The following is a 21,418-nucleotide window of genomic DNA, read 5'->3' as shown; positions in this document are numbered from 1 at the left end:
GATGGTCCATTAAGAGATTATGATTAAATAAAGAGATTTAGGAGTTCACTCACAAAATCCATTTGGGAAACACACAGGAAGGAAGAAATGTCCCAGCTGGTGCTTTGAACCTTGTTTAACAAAAATGAAAAGTGGGAAAAAGGGGAAAATCGTGCTCAGGACAAATCATTCACTTTAATGACTTCTGAGCTCTAGAAAACCTTCCTCTAGTTTGTTTTTCACAGTTTATTCTCCAAGACATTTTCATTGAATTTAGTAGGGAAACCACTGGGGTTTGGCCCCAATGACTCACCTGACAGAGGCGTTCGACAAACCAGGTGAGTGAAGGAGAAGTAGAGGGTAGAGTTCAGCATGAAGTAAGACTGGACGATTTTGCGGGCCTTTTCACTGACATCGTAGAACAGCCTCGCGCTCTTCAAGGGTACTCGGCCTTCATAGCCAAACTGAAGAGAAAGAAGAAACCACTGAGCTGCCCGGAAAGAAGAGAATCTAAGTGAAGATCTGGCACCAAGCAGGGATTTTGAGCTGCGAGGGCCTCTGGAAGTCATCTAGCACACCCCCTTCCTTTGACAGATGAGAAACGCCCAGGCCAGGGATATCGTATGACTCACTCACAATTAACACAGGGAGCTGGAATTCGAACCCTGGCTTCTGACTGTAAATCCTCCTCTTGCCTCTCATAATCTTGTTAGATAAATGTTAGGTAAGGGAATGTTTCCTGTGTTCTAGGCTCGATGTATCCATTTATAAACTGAGGGGAACATTACTGGCTCATGGAGTTTGGGGGTTCTCAGGGAACCATTTGAAGAGACAACCAAGAAGGCCTCATAGGTGGTGAAATCTTGAAGAGAAACTACTTTGGTGTCTGAAATCCCAGGCCTGGGGCAAGAATATTGTAGTGATGCTGATTGAGGGGGACCCTGGATCCCCAGGAAGGTCCTGGACCCCAGAAGTTACTGAACACTGAACATCTACCACGTTGACGTGCCCTGGCCTGAGAGCATGTCTATGGCTACGTGTGTGAACATTACCAGAATATTATTATGAAAAATAACAATAATTAACATTTACAAAGTGCTTTAAGGTTTGTAAAACAGTTTACGTATATTGCCAGATCCTCATGTCAAGCTTATGAAGTACAATCTATTATCTCCAATTTACGGATGAAGAAATTGAGGCCCAGGGAGGTTAAGCAGCTTGCCGAGAGCCAAACTTGTAGTAAGTATGTGAGGCAGGATTTTAACTCAGCTGACCCAGCATTTGGTCAATGATACTACTTGGACACCTCCTGAAAAATGACCAGAGAATGTTGTCTTCACCAAGGCCATGTTTCTCAGATGTCCCATCCACTGGATGATCCTTAGGAATCTCAGCTGAATACTGAATACTTTACCTTGAGGGCTCTTAGGATGGTGGCACCTTCAAATTTCTCATTGGGAGTGAGGGGTGAAACTTCCCCTTGGTACCCACTGCCAGCAAGCATTATTCTCTGAAAGCAAAACACAGAGACAGAGCCACATTAGGGCGAGTGACGATGCTATCTCACATGGGCACGGCTTTCTCTTTCCCATATGTTGCCCTTTAAATCTTCACTGAACTGCCGGGGAGGTAGGTGAGTGGGACTGGGGCTCCTTCACCAGAAGTCATGGCCCAATCTCCCCACTCAAAGACCACTCAGCCCCAAAGACTCCAAGAGAATCACAGAATGTCAGCATTGGAAGGCATCTCCATTGGCACCCAACCTCTACCATATCAGACAAGGGGTCCCCTCTACCAAATATTATGTTCTGTCTCTGCTTGAAGACCACCAGTAAGGGAGGGTCCATTATACATTGGGATGGCACTTATATTTGAGAGGATTTTCCTTATGTGAAGGTTCAATCCAATTTTGGGAAAGTTTCACCCACTATACCTAGTCCTCCCCTCTAAGGTCAAGTGGAATTCTTCTGCCTTTTGAATCCCCAAAGATGTCAGTCACCCTTTTGCTTTCTAGCCTCTGCCCCTTCTTCTTCAGGCTTCAAGGGTCCTCACATGACAAAGACCTTCACCATCCTGGTCACTTTCCTTCTGGCTTATGATGGCCTCTAGAACTGAACACAAAGCACTCCCCTGACCTTTCATCCCCAAGTGGTGCCAGCTAACCTGCCCTAGCCCTGAAGGAGCCACAAGCTGAGGGAGGAAAGCAAGAAAAAAGAGGAGCTCCCTCCACTCAGCCCAGACACCAAGCAGACACCCTGCTGCCCTCCTCGGCACTTACACTGGTCATGCTTTGGAGCTCTCTGCATTCCTCCTCCGACAAGACATTATCGAGCAGCATCCTCTGGGTTCCGTTCAGCTGTTCTGAGTTATAAACAAACTTCACGTGGCTGTAGAGCAGCGGCCCCCCTGCAGGGACAGACAGTTGTTGAGCAAGCCCAGAGCAGAGGGCCAGGGGCCTGGAAGCACAGTTAGAGTCTGTGTGGGGCTGGGGTGTGTGGGAAAAGAAGCAGGGGAAGGGATCAGCTTCTCCTTCCAAATCAGAGAAGGCCTAGATTAATAACCACATGGAATTGGAAAGGAGCTCAGAGTGCATCTGCTCAACCTCATAACTTAGCATGCATCTGATCTATAATCCCTCTAGACCAGGGGTTTTTAACCCTTCTGGTGTCATGGACTCCTCTGGAGTCTGGTGAAGCCTGCAGACCCACTCAGAATACTTTGTTTACATATGTCAAATAAAATACACAAGATTGCAGAGAAGACCAATTATTCTGGAATAGTTATCAAAGTACTGAAAAACAAACAAAAAACCCAATCACAAGCAAAGTCATGGACCCCCAGGTCAAGAATCTGCATGGTGTAGAGGACAGAATCCTGGTCTTGAAATCAGGAAGACCTCAGTTTGAATCTCCCCTTAGACTGTTATGAGCTGTGAGATCCTGGCCACATGACCTCACCTTTCTGCCTCAGTTTCTTCATCTGTAAGATGGCGACAATGATACCACCTACCTCACAGCAGTGTTGTGAGGATCAAATGAAAATAACATGCAGAAGGCGCTTTGGAAACATTAAAATGCCACAGGAATGCTAACTATTACTTTGGTTGTTTCTATAGGAGGGAGCTTACTAGTGGAAGCAAATTCTATTCTTGGATAACTTACCTGGTGGGAAGTTTTCTCTTAAGCTGAAACAAAATGGCTTTGTTTTTCCGCTTCCATCCATCCATCCCACAAACATTTGTTAAGCACGCATTTCATCCAAGGCACAGAGGACAGAAAGGCAAAACCAAAGCATTTTTATCCTCAGTGACCTTAGCTTCTCCCCATGGCTTCTTGTCTACATTTCTAGGGCCCCACCTCATCGGGCTCAGATTGACCTTGGCCAGCTGATGAAATTGCTCCCAGGCTGACAAAACCATTAGGAAGAAACTAGTCTCATTAGTTCTCCTTGCGTTTCCTGATCAAGGCTTCGTTGGCTCATCACGGTGATCGGCCTCTGCCCCCATCCCTGCCTCAGTATGCCCAGTCTTGTCTCAACTTCCCATTAATGGCTGCTTTCATGCTTGGTGATACTTTCTAGGTCTTCTGGCTTTCCCAGCTCAAACCCTTGGCTCCCTGTGTGATAACGGCTTCCTTTAAGCTGATTTAACTTTGTTTTCCAGCTTTTCTCCTTTTTTGGGGCCACATATGACCCTGCCTTCCAGACCATCCACTTTTAACATTGGCAGCCCTGCCCTTTCCTCCAACCCAAGGATCTGGCTCAACCCATCTGCTCTCTCTACCTAATGCCAGCCCTTCGGGAGACTAAAAGCATCTGTGATTGTCTCCATGACCATCTCTATGGAGACAAGCATCTCTCAAAGGCTCTACCCATTTGTTAGTATAAAGAATGAGGAATTTCCTTGAATGTCTGCCTTGGCATTGCCCAACCTGCCTTCCCAGAGTCATTGGCAGTGCTCTTTCTCCTGTACACTGTGATCCTGCCAACGTGGCTCCCCTCTGCCCCTCACACATGATGCTGTCTTGCCTTGAATGAACTCCCCACTCATCTCATCTCCAAGTCCTTCTCTTCCTTCAAGACCCAGCTTAGAAGCCTTCTTCTCCAAAAAGCCTTGATGAGCTTCCCCCTGCTAGCCCCCCCCAACAACCTGTACTGAGCTACTTTATTTATATTTATTCTGCATATATGTATGCATATGTACACACACACACACACACACACACACACACACACACAGCCCTGTTGTCCATGGCTCCCTCAATACAAAAGCCTGCCTTTGTTGAACATCCCCAGAGGCACAGATGATACCCTGAAAAACGGTAGTGACATCTCAACACGGTTCAATACATGGGATATAGATAGGCACGCACGTATACTCCCACACATGCACCCAGGCACGCGCCTCACACATTCTGAGGACTGCTCTGGAAGGAGGGCCAGAGCAAGCAGACAGAGACGAACTGAGGAATGAAAACAAGGAGGCCATCCAATGAGCTGTGGTTGGTGGGGATAGTTTGGTCATGGAGCTGCCGCTGTCCAGCTCAGGCAGAGCAGCCTTGTGTCATGCTCAAGGTATGCGCCTGGCCCTGCGTCTGCTGAACTGCTAGTCTCAGTATCAGGGAAGGGAGCAGAGGAGGGAAGTCGTCCCTGTAATGTGGCTTGGCCAGGCCCAGGGCTGCTATGCCAAGTTGGGCTACCAAAAGGCTGAGCAAACACTGCTTCCAGTGAAAGCAAAGGATGGAAAGCAGAGAGAGAGGGTGGGAATCCAGAAAAGAGGCAGCTGAGTATCTGCCCACAATGCCTCCCGTCCAGAGACGAGGGAGACTGACAGCTAAGATCCATGATGCCTCTCATCTAGAGATGAGGGAAACTGACATTATCTGCAAGAGACGATGGGAGAGATGGCTCTGGACCAGTAGAGTCCCCAGCCACAGAAAGCTGGAGAATAGTCACCCGGTCCAAGCCTTTTACTATCCCTCCTTGGCGTTAAGCCAGCAGCAGGAGTGACAAAGCAGCATTGCCAGGCTCCCCATCGGGGAAGGCTTGATGAGACCAGCTTCTGGTGTAGCCCCAGGTCTGAAGAGCTGGAAAGGTGGGCCTTGCCTGAGCACGAAGGGTTTCCCTCCTTCCCACCAACTCTGCCCCTCCTGTCCCCTGCACTGTCCCCACAATGGCACCAGAGGCTCTGGTAATTAATGCTGGGCTTTGGAATTTGGCAGCTTCTCTGGGGCTGCCCAAACCTTTACAGAAAAGTGCTGATTTGGCCACTACTTCCTGGGTGGTTTTTTTTCCCCATTTGGACAAAGTCACTGACCTCTGGATGACCACAACTTCAGGGAGGAAGCGGAGGCCCAGCTGGCTTGTGGCTGAGAATGAGCATAGCCAGAGGCTCAGGGGACTGGGAGATATTATACATTCTGATGCCTCCACCTTCCTCAGAGGAAGGGAAGAGCCAGGAAATCAGGGGAGCGGCAGGCCTCCCATTTGTAGAGGTCCAGGACAAGGTTCTACCCTGAACCTGGTGCCAAAGGCCAAGGTAGGAACTAAAAGTCCTGTGTTATCTAAGGGCCACAAAAACCGGTGAGGAAGCAAGCTTTGCATCATAGATGTTATTTTTTTATTCTTCCAGGATAGACATATCTGTCCATTCTTCTAAGCCAAGAAGAGCTTGTAGGCCCCCTAGCCCAGTGAAACCCACTTTCTACGGCAATTCATCTCAGCATTTTAGTCCACTGCATACCATACAGTAGGTGCTTAATAGAAGCCTGCTGACTTGACCAGGCTTTAGCCTGCCAGTCAAGGCCCTTCGTTGTCTCCAGCGTCCTTTGCTATAATCGCAGCTCGCGCTCGAATGGGACTTCACGCGCTTAAGAGCCACTGTTGTCCCGACATCTTGATGAAAAATTATCTTTCTCATTCTGAGGCTTAGAGACTTGAAACGCCTGCTCATGGTCACATGACTAGTGAGTCTCAGAGTCGGGATAGGACTCCTTGTCTTCTGATGCAGAGGCACTGGGTTCAAGTCCTGCTCCTGAGGCTTGCTACCTATGTGATCTTGGGCGAGTCACATCACCTGCTTGGGCCTCAGTTTCCACATCTTTAAAATTAGTGGCCTCCCAGGTCCCTAGAGTGCCCAGTGTCTCCCAAGATCCCTCAGCATGAAATGCCTTGTTGACACCTGTCATGCTTCTGCCCACCTCCACACATTGGCTTATGTGGCATGTGCTCCTCCCTCCCCTCTGACAATCCCACCTGCTCCAAGGCCCAGCTCCAATCCCACTTCCTTCAAAAAGCTTTCCTCGACTAGCCCTACACCCAGGCTGGCTGTGGACAAGGTAGGCCTGGGCATGAGGGCACAGAGTCTGACCTTGGATGCCACCCTTCTAGGGACTTCGATTTCAGAGGCAAAGGCCTGAGCAGTGGCTGCAGAACTCTGGGAAAGCCACTGACCCTTGCGAAACCTGTTTCCTCATCTGTATAGTGGGGATACCAATACCTGTTCTGCCTGGCCCAAAGGGCTGCTGTCACAACAGTGCTTTGTAAACCTTCACGAAAAGGGCCTGCTCTCCACATGACCCCACAGAGCTTGCTGGAATGCACCAGGTCCTGGTGGGACCTCTGAGTTAGTGGCCATCCGTCTGCTCCTGACATCTAGCATTGTTTCTCTCCTCCCAATTCTGTAACTCTTGCTTGATCTGTAGTGTGCCACTAATGTTGCCAAGCTGGTATGTGGCTGTCAAAGTTAAGGGACCCTGACACAGAAAACCTAAACAGGTTTCAGAGAAGCTGGACCGGCGCATTCCCGGAAGTAAATGGGGTGGAGGGAGCACCGAGCCTCCGAGCCTGACCAGCCTTGGGGAGGGGTCAGAAATCTCCCAGAGGATGCATAGAAGGGGGAGGCAGACACACAGCTAAGGGACATCAGCTGTCCCAGCTCAGTGAGGGTCTGATGCCTGTGGGACCCTCGGACCCCAAGGGAGGGAGCTTCTCAGAAGATCATACCCCAACCTGAAGAGCCCAGCCCCCCTATTTCACAGAGGAGGAAACTGAGTCTGATGAAGACAAATTAAAGACCTGCCCAGGGTCACAGTCAGAGTGTTTGAGGCCGGCTTTGGACTCTGGCCTTCCTGATTCTACACCTGGCACCATCAGAGCAAAGGTCTAATAGGGAACTGGGCTCAGGGAGGCTCCCCAGGAATGCAGGGGTTCAGAATGAGGCCATGGGGAGGCGGGGCAGCCTCAGGTGTACCTGCCCGCCTCAGGGTGTGGATTCCCTTCTTTCTCTACATTCCAACCAGGCTGGATGAGGATGAGAGAGTCTGCAATCCTACCCTGAAGTCTCTTACCTCCCTGCAGTTGCCCCTCTCAGACTGGGACATACCTTCCTCCTCATTTCTGCCTGTTGAAATTCTTCCCTTCGAGTCTCAGTTCAGGTGCTGCCTCTTCCATGAAGCCCTCCCCGATTCCCTCAACTGAAAGTATCTTCTCCCTTTTCAATTCTCTCTAGAGAACTTTGCCTCCTATGTCTTTCTTTCCCCCGACAGTTGCTCCCTCGTATTCATCTTGTCCTGGGCAGGCTTCATCCCACCTGGCTGCTGGGAGCCCTTTGGGGGAAGGTGTTTCGTTCTGTGCATCACCAGGGTCCCGGCACTGAGCGCCCTTCTGGTGAACAGCAGCTGATGCCCGCACTTACCCTCTCGAAGGTCCCGCTCCAGCCTAGGCACGGGCTGCTTCCCCACAGACTGCTCAGGAGCCTCGGTCATCCTGCTTCCCATCTCTGAAAGGACCCTGTGCCCAAAGGGAGAGGAAGCTTGCATCTCATTGAATGGGGTGGGGGAAGAGGAAGGGGCAGATATGCAGAGGGGGTGGATTGTCCTTATGAAGAAGCTATGCTTGGGTTTGGGATCTGAGCGCAGGACAGAGCCATGAGCAATGACATCAGCCCTCCAGGATGCCAAAATGGCAGCCCTTCATTGCTGCTGGTGTATGTCTGAATACCCGCAGCCAGCCACCAGAATGAGCCCATTCGAACTGCTCTGGGCTGGTCCTGACTACCTTGTGGGACATGTCAAAGCTGTTGCTCCACTGGCAGGGCCAGCATCACCTCCATGTCATGATCGGGCTCACGCTGTTATTGTTTCCAAAAATGCATAAATGCAACTCGATTTTCCCACTGACACAAAACTCTACTTTAGAGTCTCCATTAGTTGGAGCTTTAGGCCTCTCTGCTCCTGAGAACACTCTCCACTCACTTTCTTTTTCAAGGAATTCATGAAACTAAATCCTCAAAGGTAGTATGGGGAATTATCATTTAAAAGGAGAAAGCATCATTTAAAAATTTAGAGGGGTCTATGGGAATAAATTTATTTATAACTCCCTAAGTGATTTAATTTGTGGCTTCTGATTTCCGGAACCTCATTTTTCTTAAGATGGGGGCATGCCTGCAAGCCCTTTCCACTCTCTGCCACTCTCCAGCCCCACCAAGATGCACTTCATATGCCAAGTAAATGACTCACTGAGGCTCTTCCTGTCGTCCTCCACCGTGGGTCCAGTAATTCTGGCGTAAAGGGAGAATAAGGAAAACAAACCACTTTGTAACTTTATCTTTAACACACGTTCCTTAAAAAAATGAGGGGCACACCTGGGCACACCTGTGATTACATTGATATGGGGAGCTCCCAGTGAGCAAATTCCCTCTGTCCTTGCCTATTGGTAAATGTCCAGCACTTACAGTCTCACAGAGTTGCCACGGCACTGAAGGTGTACATCGCTTCTCTTGGGTCATGTTGTATGTGTCAGGGGTGAGACTTGAACTCAGGTCTTTAAGACAATAAGGTCAGCTCTGTATTCTCAACCACATTCTGTCTCTCTTTTGCAAAGATCAGAAACTAAGAAACTGAATTCTGAATAGCTCATGAAGCCAGATGTTAAAATGGGCCCAGAGACTGGAAGTTGTTTTTGCCATGGAGGCTGTGACCAGGACCAAAGACAGTCAGGTACTGTGGCCAGTGAAGCACCAGGGCACTTGGTGTCATCTCAGTGATGGCACGAGTGAGGGGACAAAGTGGAAGGCACAAAGAGAAGCAAGCTAGCTTTGTCACCACCCAGGGTTTCATGAACTCAGCATTTCTCCTGTAACAACCTTCAGGACCAAATGCCTAGGGAGGTGTCATGGACCAAGGCTCAGACCAGAGGACCTCAGAGATAACTTCCACCCTATGGAGCTCTGGTACCAGGAGATGGCACCATGGGAACACCAGTGACCTGGGATCCTGGAGATCCATATGAGTCTTGGATCTGAAACTAGGATGTGACCTTGGACAAGTCACTCCACCTCTCTGAAAGCTATTGGATGATCACAAACTTCCCTTTAAGCTCCAAAGCCCAGGAATGCTCCCATTTTGTATACATAAAGAAACGATGGCAAAACAAAGAGAAACTAATTATCTCTCCCCATAAACAGTGAGGAAGACAAATGACTTTTTTTTTACCTGTTCAGTGTAGGGAATGCCTAGGTGGACCACAGCTGACGTGATAAGCTCAGATTCAAGTCTATGCCGTTTCATAAATATTGTAGCATCCTAAAAACAAAACAAAACAAATCAAAAACAAAGAAACAAAAAGGCAGGGCATGTGAATGTCAACATTTGGTAAGGTGTAAGGTGAATTTTCCAATGGCCAGGACAAACAGAATTTATTCAAATAAAGAACAATGTGTGTGCATGTGTGTGTGTGTGTGTGTGTGTGTGTGTGTGTGTGTGTGTGCGTGTGTGTGTTTTAAGCCATCTGTCCTAAAAATGCACCTCTTCCTTGCCTTGTTTTGACAAAGCAAGACTTAGCAGAGATAATGTAGCTTCCACACAGTAGAAGGGGGTCAGCCTGACTTTGATATCGTCCAAGACCTGTGATGTCACTGCTCTGAAGACTGCCCACCCCCCAGGCCAATTGCAGCCCTGTAGACCTGAGGACTTTCTGAGACCAAGACACCTATCTCCTTGTGACTCCGCCGACAGGTGGAAGGAGCCTGTCCAAACTTGGCTAGGCATGCCTTGGGAAGGTGGAATTTCTAGGCATTAACATGATGTGCATTTATGAAAAACAAAACCATAAAGTGACCTTTTCTGTACCTGCCTTGTATGTCAGGTGATAGCATCATTTAGAACTGTGCAGGACCTCAGAGTCCAATTCATCATTTTATAGATGAAGAGACTGAGGTCAAGAGAGGTTAAATGATTTACCAAGGATAATGGATAAAGGAAGTGACTGAGGCAGGATTTGAACTCAGGTCTTCCTGACTCCAAGCCTAGCACCCTCTCCACTGGGCCACCTTGGTGCCAGTTTCCATGATGACAATGTAGATGATCAAACTGTTGTTGATGTGACAACACAGATCCAAACCACAGCACATGCAATGATGGGCCCATGGCCAATGGAAGCATTGGACTCACCTCCCTAGGTTTGATGGTTTGGGGGTCCATGCTCTCTTCTAACACACTCTCATAGTACTTCACATTGTCCTGCACATCCTCATCATCCGGGTGAAATAGGAGGTAGGCCCTGGCACACTCCAGGGCTTTCACATAGTTGCCAACTGGGGAAAAGCAGAAAGGTGTGGTATTAGAGCCAACTGGAATTGACCCAATGAGTCCAGGAGAAACTTTGAAACAGGCAGGAAAGACAGAGAGACAATGACAATCATTGAGAAAACGGGATGAGGACAGAGGTCGAGAAATACCAGGTATAATGAGAGCATCCACTGGCTTCCTAGGTGGGGTCTTTTCTCCAGATCTCTCCCCCGTCTCCCAGCTGTTGGGGCTTCCACCTTCATGGAATTATACCGTGTTTGGAGGTCCACGTAGATTGTTATTTGCATGTCATATCCCCCATTAGACTGGGAACTCCTTGAGATCAGCGAACATGTTTTTGCCTTTCTTTGCATCCCAGCACTTGGCACAGGACCAGGCAAATTCAGTCAACAAGTATGTATTAAGCCCTTACTAGTGTCCCACAGCATTAAGTGCCGGGAGCCTATAGCATAACTGGAGGTAAGATACAGAGAGGTGGGGACCTAGAAAGGCCTCCTGAAGAAGGTGAGATGCGACCTGAGTGCAGAATGAAGGTAGGGAAACAGAGGCAGGAGGGAAGGCAGAGCACTCCAGGCAGTGCAGATGCCAGAGCTGGGGGATGCAGTGGTGATTTCTGGGAACCCCAAGTGAGTCAGGGTGGCTAGATCATAGCGCATGGGGAGGGAGTGGGAACGAGAAGACTGGAAAGGGTAAGAGGGGCCAGTTCATAAAAAAGCTTTAAATACCGAACAAAAGGTCACATGTTTGGTGTTATTGGTAAGGGGTTCACTGGACCTCTACAAGCTGGGGATGGCGAAGGGTTAAGGGACAAGACGAGCTCAGACTCATGTATTAGAAAAGTCACCCTTGGAACCAAACAAAGATTAGATTGTGGTGGGAAGGGACTTGCGGTGTGGGACTAGAGAGAAGGCTATTGTTGTACACGGAGAGAGAGTCAGGAGGGTATGAAGGATGGCGAGGTTGCCCAAGGAGAGAGGAGAACAAATGTATGCATATAAGAAATGTTGTGAAGGGGGTGGGGCATTGCAAGATCTGGCAAGTGATCGAAGGTATGGGATGACTGGAAAGGTGACAGTGAGGTCATGAGCCTGGTGACCTGGAGGATGGTGGTGCTTTCAACAATAACAGTAACATTCAGAAGAAAGGATGGCATGAGGGAAAGAATGTCTCTTTTGTACGTGTTCAGTTTGTGAGACATCCATTCCAAAAAAGCAGTTGGTAACGCGATACTCAAGAAAGGGAGAAGGGGTAGATATACAGATGTGAAAATCATCAGCATAGGGATGCCAATTGAACTCATGAAAAATGATGAGACTAGCAAGCAAAGTAATATATACAGAGAAGAGAATTCAGGACAGACTCCTGCGCTACACTCACGGTTAGTGGGAGTGACCTGGCCAAAAAGCTAGCAAAGGCAACTGAGAAGGAGCAGTCAGAGAAGAAGGAGAATAAGGAGAGAGCAGTGTCATGAACACCTAGAGAGAAGACAGAATCAGGGAGGAGACAGTGGTCCAGATTGTCAAAGGTTGCAGAGTGGTCAAGAAGGATGACCATTGGAAAAAGCCCATTAGATTCGGCCATTAAGAGGCCATTAGCAACTTTGGAGAGCACAGTTTCAGTTGAGTGATGCAGAAGTTTCAGGTTTAAGAAATGAGATAAGGTGAAAGGGAGTCACCCAGCGTAGACAACTTTCTCACAGAGTTGAGACAAGAAAGGCAAAAGACACATAAGACAATAGCTAGCAGGGATGGTCAGATCAAGTGATGTTTTTTTAAAGACAGGGAAAAGCAGGCATATTTGAAGGCATCAGGAAAGGAGTCATTAGGAACAGAAAGTGGGAAGATTAGAGAGAGAGTGGGGCAATAGTGGCAAAAATCTGCTGGAGATGACAGAAGGGATTGTAGCAAACGGGGATGCCAAAGGGTTCACGTTGGTGAGGAGAAGTGCCATCTATCTCTTTAAGCTGTAGGGAGGGTCAAGTTGAGATTGCATAACATTAACTAGTAGTAATCACTTAATAAATGCTTACTGACCTACTTCCAGTAGAACAGTACACTCCAAACAAGTGTGCTCTCTCGTGTGCCTTGGAAGGCCTTTTTATCTGACCTGTGCCATATGGACGTTAGAGCCCATCTCATGGTTTCAGAGGCTACTCAGTATGATTTTGTACTTGTTCAAGTGGGGCCAAACAATGCCCCAAGTCCCTGCACTTAATATTTCATGGACAGGATGGTGTGGAATGAAGGTAGGGAAACAGAGGCAGAAGGGAAGGCAGAACATTCCAGGCAGTGCAGATGCCACAGGTGGGGGACCCCAAGTGGGGGAGACTTCTTCCCAAGTGGGGGAGACTTCTTCCCAAGCAGAAGAAACATTTACATTAAGCATATTTTACTTGAATCTTGTTCGTGTACAAGTTGAGATACTGCTTTTTATCGAAGGATGGTTGGTTCTAATTTCATAGGGTGTGTGCTAACTTTGCAGTTTCTTCATTTTTTTTTCATTTTTTTGTAACTTATGCATGAAGCTAAATGAGCTCCCCTGAAATGCTCTGAAATGCCAGATTCTCCCAAGGTTGTTCATTCTCAGAATAATTATTAATATGTTCACTGGACAGGTCATCCACCCTGAGACTACTGTAAGTCTTTAAAGATCTCTGATTGCAATGTTAGTCATCCTTAGGCTAATTCTGAGAAACTAGTCATCATAGACTTCCCTTCAGGTAACAGCCCCCTCAGTTCTGAGGCCACTAATGGTCTTCCAAGTGTACCAAGATCAAGCTGCCCCAAAAGACCAGTCTTTTGGAGCTCAGATGTTCACATGCCCAGGCACTTTGCCTTGGCCAATTAGCACTCTTAAATTTTTAAGGTTCAAAAAATGAGACTACTGAAAAGACATGACATCAGACATGGAACTTTTTCTCTGTATGAGTGAAAGGAACCTGGCCTCAACATGTATTTACCATAAATACTGAAGAGTCATCCTATGACCTTCTGGGTGGATGCTGGGGTTTGTTGCAGCATGTTTATGCCAGTGGAGGACAAGGAGCTCCCCAGGCCCAAGTGAGTGTGCCTTTTGCAAAGGAATATCAAGGAGGCTTGGCGGCCTTTCATTCTCCATCTGAGATCTGGGAGGCTATAACACAACCTTCAACAAATTACACTGTAAATGTGTGGGCGTTGGGTTTCACTTCCCCCCTCTCTTGGCTCATAAGTAAGGTGGGCCTACAAGAATTCCTTCGACGTGATTTCTTGGTGAACATTAGGGATGCTCATCATCTCTCCAATACCTAAATTAGCCTCTTGAATGTAAGACAATAGAGCATTCAGAGTACTCAGGCAGTGACCTTTTTCTTTCTTTCTTTTTTTTTTAAGACTTTAAAAAACACCTGAATTCTAGGACTCACTCAAAATCTTTCTATTTTTTTTTTGTCAAATACTGTCCAAAATATGACTTACTGTGCAACAGGTCCCTGAAGAAGAGGCTGTGTTTTGCTTTTTTGGGTAGAAAAGCTCATGAGAGTAGGCCAAAAATGTCAATTCATACTCTGCTTGTTATTTTAAGAGGTATCTGTGCACCTCCAAAGAATATGACCATGAAAGACACTGTTACAAGGTAGTTTTCCTAATGTAGGCTGTGGCTATAAAGCTGTCACTTTCCCCAGTGATCCCAGGAGGCAAGGAAACCTGCCACCATGCTCGCAGTGGCAAAGGCATTAATGGAACATGTACAGCTGCTAGGGAGGTGCTCAAGTGTTACGTACCCTGACAGCCACAGAGAAGATGCCCAGAAGACTTGGTTTAGACAAGTTTGAAGGGACCATAAAGGTCATTTAATACAACCCCCTCATTTTAACAAATGAGAAAGGAAGAATTTTGGGCTCAGAAGAGATCTTGGTAGCCTGTTGTAAAGCCCAATCCCCTCTACAACATATAGAACAAGCAGTCATCTAGCCTGGCTTGGAGACATCCAAGGAGATTTTATCGGTGTTAAACTTAAATTGTCCTTTTTGCAACATTCTCCCATCACTCCTCATTCTGACCTCTTAGGCTAAGCAGAGTAAGTGTGCCAATCCTTGCAAACAGCTCTCCTATCTGTCACCCTCTAATGGCATGAAGTCAAGGCCTGTCAGTGCCTTGAGGGAGCCTGTCAGGCTCTCTCCTCTGCGGGTTGTCCAGGTTATCAATGTCAGTACTGTATCCTGTCCCATGGCATCCGCAGCTCAGGGCCTTCAGAGGTGGTCTGACCTGGGCAGAAGCTAGAGACCATCACCTCCTTGGTCTTGAACTCTCTGACTCTCTGAAGGCAGCTTGCAATCCCACCAGTTTACCCAGCGGTCACATCACCTTCTTGACTCACATCAAGCTTGCTTTCCCCTGAAAGGACCACAGAGAAGGTCTGAGCACCATCTTTGTGCACCCCTCACCTTGATAATAGGAGAACTGTAGGTAGTCAAAGTGAAGAGGGAGGAAGTTCTCGATGGGAGAGAGCTGTCCAGGCCATGTGGCGAGCTCCCTCACACAGTCATGCTCACATATCAGACGCTGGGAGTAGAGACCTGCACAGGAGAGATAGAAGAGCCTGGTGAGAATAGAGCATCTGGCTTGATGGAATTTCAACGCCCCCTTCACATTTCATCTTGTCAGCTCTTTCTCTACCCCAGCTTTCCTAAAGCTGCTCTTGAACTAAGTCAAACAAAATCAATTAGGAATTTAAAATAATTGTACTCTGAGGAGTTTGTTTTTTCTGCTGTCTCTGTTTGTTTTTCAGTTTTCTCATCTCCCTGGGGAGATATGTGACCATGAGCAATCATGTAACCTGAATGAGCTTCAGTTTCTTCATCTTTAAAATGGGAGATAATAATGCCTGCTAATCTTGGACAAGACGCTCTAATAGGGAGCCATGAATAAGCAGATATTTTCATCCAATGTTCAAAGGATTGTCTTATTTTGCTACACGTTTGCAAATTCACCTGGAAATGTTGTATGGTTCCATCACTCAGCACCTCAGAATGGAGCATCTGTTTCATAGTGGAAAGGACAGAGGATCATGGCCAGAGGACCTAGCGTAAATCCTGGCTCTCCTCCTTACTGCCCAATCACAGGGGTTACCACTGGGACCTTAGAGGCAGACAGAAGAGGTCACTTGACTGTCAACCCAATGCTCCTCTTATGCTACACTATTGCTTCCTCCCCTTCACAGCTTCCATTTCCTCATCTATCAAGTGAAGTTGTTGGCTCACCTCATCTATAGGATGAGGGTTCCTTAGACCTAGTCCAGGTGATAAGAGAGCTAAACCAGACGCTTCCATCTCCTTCAGCCTCTGCGCCCAGAAGTCCAGCTAGAGGCTAGAATGCTCTGCTTCTCCCTAGCAGGGACTTGCCCCACATAGCAAGGCCCTGAGAGGACTCAACTGTCAAGAGTGACAGTAAATAAATCCCTCGTTCTCCCCACCCCCATCCTCATTATCGTTAAACAAGGAAGGTGGGTTCTGTTATTGGTGAACACACCAAGTCAACAATTCTTGTGTCAAATGAATTTCTTTTAAGGCATGATAAAAGTACACAGCTCCAAAACAGGCTAATCTAATTGGAAGTGTGAGTTTTCTTCCAAAGGTGTTTGTTGATCAAGGAGTGCAGCAGGAAACTCATTAACCTTGCTTTGGGACTTTGGGACAAAGCAGAAGGAAAAAAAAAAGAAAAAGAAAGCTTGTGACAATGTTCCAGGTTTCCTGGAACCTTAACTAGATTCCAATGGGCTTATAGCAATCCAGTGGTCCCTACCATAACCAAAGGAGTCAGGCTGTCTTTCCAATTTATACCTCAGAAAACATCTATGAAAGTCCTTAGATGCCTCACTGTGATAACTGGGTGGCCCAGCATTGCTGTCAGCTCTGCCAGGGGAATGCAAGCCTGGCAAGTCTATCCTAGCTGGAACCGCTTCAAGTATGGGCCTGGGGAGGGCGACTGTGTCTGCCATTTGATGACAGAACATCTCACAAGTTCGTCATCAGTTTGATTGCATGGGCATGGGTTACAGCCACCCCACTATCAGTGGAAGGGGTGCAGGCACATACACTTCAAAAAAGTTACAATGAAGTCCATGACATATGGGAGTATTTTAGAGATGCTTCATCATTGTCCCCCCTTTCCTTCCTTTTTTGACCTGACTCCCAACCTAAATACAGTGGAGGGGAAGTGGGGTGGCTGAAGGAACACAGGAGGTAGAAGATGGGAGTCAGAGTTCTGGGTCTGAGTCTGACTTGTGTGTCCTTGGGCAAGTCACTGGGCTTCAATCTGAGTACCAAGGGAGCTGGCCTTGATAATCTCCTAAACTTGCCCCACTCTAAAATTCTGTGAATTAAAAAGCTTTCCTCCAAATAGCACATCCTTGGGCCAAGAAATGCACCTACTAAAGTGCAGTTACCTAGAGAAAGAAGTGTTTTTAGAAAAAAAAATTATATGGGGGAAGGTAGGTGGTACAGTGGATAGAGCACTGGCCCTGGATTCAGGAGGACCTGAGTTCAAATCCTGCCTCAGACACATCACACTCACTCTGGGCAAGATACTTAACTCCAATTGCCTCCCCAAAAATATCATATGGACATATGGATTTTTCCATTCATTCTGTGACCTTGGGCACTTCAATCACTTAATCTCTTTAGACCTCATTTTTTTTTATCTGTGAGATAGGATTGTTGGACTAAGTTATTTCTAAGGTTTTTTCGAGCTTCGACATTACGTCCTATGAGTCAAATGAAAAGTCTCACCTGCAATGACTTCATAGAAGCCATCAGTTTTTGCTAGATTGTCATAGTCACCATAGCTCTGGGACCACTCACACAGAACCCGGCATTCCCTGTCAGCCACAAAATATTCCTTTAAAGCTTGTTCAAAGGACTCAATAGCCGACTGGAAGTTATCAGCTTCATAAAATTCTACAGCGTCCCGGTAGTGTTCCTGCAAAGAAATGTTCAGTAACACCATTAGCAAAAATGAAACAAGCAGGATGATGAGGTGTTAAAAGATTCAGGATCACAGGGGCTGAATCCCTGGGTCACACAAGGAAAACAGTACTGTGGGGTGGTTGGGTTTTCTTCAATATTATGGACAAGTTGATGATTTCCCATCAACGGTCCTGAACTTATAAGTAAGAATCTAATGGCCAAACAGAGAGCTAAGAGGTAGAATTAGCTACCACCAAGTATCCTCAGATACAATCTCAATGGGATTAAGAAGGGTCACTTATATTCATATTCAGTGAGATCCCTCATTTATGTTATTTTCTTACTCATCTTATCATGACAGGCAATAATGCACATTAGAGACAGAGCCAGCCTTGGAATGAGGAAGATGTGCATGTATGTTCTGCCTCTGATCCACGTTAGCTGAGTGATTCTAGGCAGCCCATCTAATCTCTTGGGTTGCCACAAAATTCTCTAATACTGTAAACTTCAGAGAAGGTGCCAACCTTCACCTTCTCTGTAAAAGGAGTTTCTCATCAGGAATTGCCATCCCAGGCAGTCTCATCTCAACACCTCTATTCCTAAAATGCATGCTTCCTGTGGTGCTAATATCTTGAGTTCTCCCAAGTTTCACTCCAGTCTCAGAAATGCTCAGTCATTACAAGATAGTTATATGACCATAAAGGACATGAACAGACCCCACCTCAAGAGCCAGACCAAGGTTTAAGCAACAGATAGCCCAAGTGCTGTCTTGGCAGCTATGAAATTTCAAGAAAGGACAGAAGATAACCGAGGCCTGTTGAGGATGAGGAGAGGGTGATCCTATGGAAGATCTTTGGGAGGATATGGAAAAAAAGCCCAGGGATAAGACTATGTGGATATTCTCCCTTCCCCTCTCCCCCACTGGAGGGAGTTCACAATCTTTGGGATTATGCACCTACGAAAACAAGAGGTTTTGTAATGAGTCCTAATCCCTCTCATTGTTTGCCATTAGTCTGGTCCAGAAGAATCAGCCAGAGGTCACCATGATAGTTTCTGAGAGTTTAGAACTTCTGACAAATTGATCCTACAATAATATCCCCATCAGAGAATGCAAGCCATGATGTTAGTGAATGCTAAGACCTTGACTTATCAGGCCTGGGCTGAGGACTAGAGAAACACAGAGATTGAAGTAAGTGGTCATCATTTGTTTCTCTAGAAGACTTCTTTGGTTGCCCAGGACTTTGAAAATCCATTATTCAGTTGTTGTGGAAGGTTTTTTTTTAATTACTATTGATGTAGATTATTATTAATATTAGTATTGTTATTATTAAAGGATATTCACCTCTGTTGTGTCCTAGGATACTTTGCTAGATTAGTGAAGACTATGGATCCCTTCTAAAAATCTTCTTCTCAAATGGATAAAAAATATATAGGTTACTAAGGAAACCAATTATATTAAAATTCAGTTATGGAAATACTTTTTTTAATTCAAAAAGTTCATAGACCAAGCAAGTTAAAAAAGAAAAAAAACTGCTATGGTAAACAGTGCACATTTTTGTTAATTTACTAATTTTGGTTAATTTATTCTCTCTTATTTACAAGTCTACTCTCTCTCTTCCTACTCAGTCACCATGATCGAAGACTCAGAAAAAACGTCCCCCTTAAGACACAGGAAAGATGCCAAGCTCTTTCTCTCTCTCTCTCTCTCTCTCTCTCTCTCTCTCTCTCTCTCTCTCTCTCTCTCTCTCTCTCTCTCTCTCTCTCTCTCTCTTTCCCCTTCCCCTCCCTCCCCTTCCACTCACCAGATGGGGTTGGGCTTCTCGATCAACCAGCTTGGTTCCTGCCACCGTTTCAGTATTCTCATCATGAGAAGGCACTGCCATGTGCTCAGGGTTGGCCATTAGGAAAGTATAGGCAGCTTCAGCAGCTTTTTCCATCTGATTTGTCTAGAAGAAAGCATGAATGGAAAGTAGATCAACATTTGAAATCCAGTGTCCTGAAAATTGTAGTGAGGGGCTGAGCAGCCCAGAGCAAATCCCTCAAACAAGCTGAGTCAGCATTTGTAAGGGTCAGAATACATGGAGATGTTCTAGGGGCACCATTATGGTGGGGAATCCAAACAACAGCAGCCCTAAGAACATCTTTCCATTCCAGGATCTAGAAACCTGAAAAAGGGAACTGGGTCCTGAGTTTCCTTCTCTTGAGGTGTCTTTTTCAAGTGTGTCTGTGTTTCTGGGAAATAGAATTCATATGCTTCATACACTTTCCTTAATCATTGCTTGGTGCTTCAAGAGCTTCTCCAACTAGAAGGCAACTTTGGGGACTTTTCGTTTACCTTTTATCCTGAAAAAAGAGTAGGACCAACCTCCAGGTGCCCAAAATATGTGCATGAGTATTGAAATGGAGGCTCCTGAACCTGGAGAGACTTCTAAGTACCTCTGCCTCACTTAAATCCCATTCATGCAAGAGTAAAGGCATCACCCCTGATGTCATTGGTCTCGCTTCAAAAATGGAGGACATGCAACAAATAACACAGGTCAAATGTTCTTGGCTTTGAACTTTATAAGGGAAAAATGAAATAATGGTCCATTCTTTAAAAAAATGGGCTTAGGAATACTACTGTGTATTACATACCTATCTGTATGCCCAGGGCAGTCAACTTGGCTAACCATTCCAATGGTTCCCTCACCTGAATCCTCTGAACCCTTTAAAGTCTAATTGAAAGCCCATCCCTTCCCGGAAACCTTCTCTGACCCTTCCCTGATGATAGCATCCTACCCCTTCGGACCTCCATGAGATTACATTCTACTGTGGGATATAATGTAGGCAGAGTGGCATATATTAAAAAGTTAGTTTAAGGATAGAGATAGTAATAGAAACAGCGAATATATTGAGAAAGGCTTCACAAGAGCAGCTGAAACCTGAGTTGAGCCTAGTAGGAAGATATAAATTATAAGAGGTGAGAGTAGGCTGGTGGCCACATGAGTGGAGAGAAGTGGACAGATGCCAGAGGTGTGGTGATAGTGGTGACAGGAGTTAGAAAACAGCTGGCATACGGAGCTCGCACTCAAATGGGGAAGATAACAAGTGAAGAAATAGAAAAGATATGTAGAGACAGTGGAAGGTCTTCTTGGGACAAGCCCTTGGCACCTACAAATGGGGAAAGACTTTGGCAGGTACAAATGGGAGGTTCTGGAGTTTAGGGACTAGAGGAGGGACAAAGCCAGGTGCCCAGTTTGGGGAAATCACCTTGGCAGCCAAGTGGTAGATGGATTGGACTGAGGAGAGATTTAAAGCAGGGAGATGAGGTAGAAGGCTTTGCACTAGCCCAGGTGAGAGGTGATGGCATCCTTCACCAGTATGAATGGAAACCAGGGGTATGGACGAGAAGGAAATGAGTGCTTACAAAGTGCCTACTGTGTGCAAGGCATTGTGTGAAACCCTTTGTACAGACAGGATCTCATCTGATTTTCACAACAACCCTGCGAGGTGGATGCTACTCTTCTTCATTACATTACTATTACATATTATATATTGTATAATATTATTATTGTATTGTTATTTATATTATATTATATTATATTATATTATATTATATTATATTATATTATATTATATTATATTATATTATATTATATTATATTATTACACCTTGCTTATAGGTGAAGAAACCGAGGTAAATAGAGGCCAAGTGACTTGCCTTTGGATAAACAGCTGGTCACCCAGAGGAAGGGAGACAGGGGGGAGATTGGGCAGCAGAATTCGATCTCAGGTCCAGTAAAGGGATGCTGAAGCTTCAAGGCTAGGTGACTAGGAGAATGGGAGTGCCCCAAGCAGTCACAGAGAGGTTCAGAAGGAGGGATCTCCGGGTGAACAGGGCTGAGCTCTGGGTTTAGCTGCTTCATGGCTC

The 21,418-nt window shown here is 46.3% G+C and overlaps 1 protein-coding gene across 1 annotated transcript in view; it reads right to left on the bottom strand.

Moving 5' to 3' along the window:
* Positions 1-21,418, bottom strand: part of P3H2 (prolyl 3-hydroxylase 2) — a 153,733-nt gene that overhangs the window by 14,590 nt on the left and 117,725 nt on the right. Inside the window, exons 2-11 of the mRNA XM_078147543.1 lie at positions 19,311-19,454; positions 17,332-17,521; positions 14,989-15,120; positions 10,428-10,570; positions 9,471-9,560; positions 8,496-8,536; positions 7,673-7,767; positions 2,258-2,385; positions 1,394-1,489; positions 293-443 (exon numbers count right to left, since the gene is read on the bottom strand). Coding sequence (XP_078003669.1) covers positions 293-443; positions 1,394-1,489; positions 2,258-2,385; positions 7,673-7,767; positions 8,496-8,536; positions 9,471-9,560; positions 10,428-10,570; positions 14,989-15,120; positions 17,332-17,521; positions 19,311-19,454 — 1,210 coding nt within the window. The remainder of the gene's footprint in view (positions 1-292; positions 444-1,393; positions 1,490-2,257; positions 2,386-7,672; positions 7,768-8,495; positions 8,537-9,470; positions 9,561-10,427; positions 10,571-14,988; positions 15,121-17,331; positions 17,522-19,310; positions 19,455-21,418) is intronic.

This window comes from Phascolarctos cinereus, unplaced genomic scaffold (genome assembly GCF_003287225.1).
Source record: "Phascolarctos cinereus isolate Bilbo 61053 unplaced genomic scaffold, phaCin_HiC Scaffold_7;HRSCAF=346, whole genome shotgun sequence".
Lineage (NCBI taxonomy): Eukaryota > Metazoa > Chordata > Mammalia > Diprotodontia > Phascolarctidae > Phascolarctos > Phascolarctos cinereus.
The sequence above is the reverse complement of the archived record's forward strand: the minus strand, read 5'-3'. Positions and strand labels throughout refer to the sequence as shown.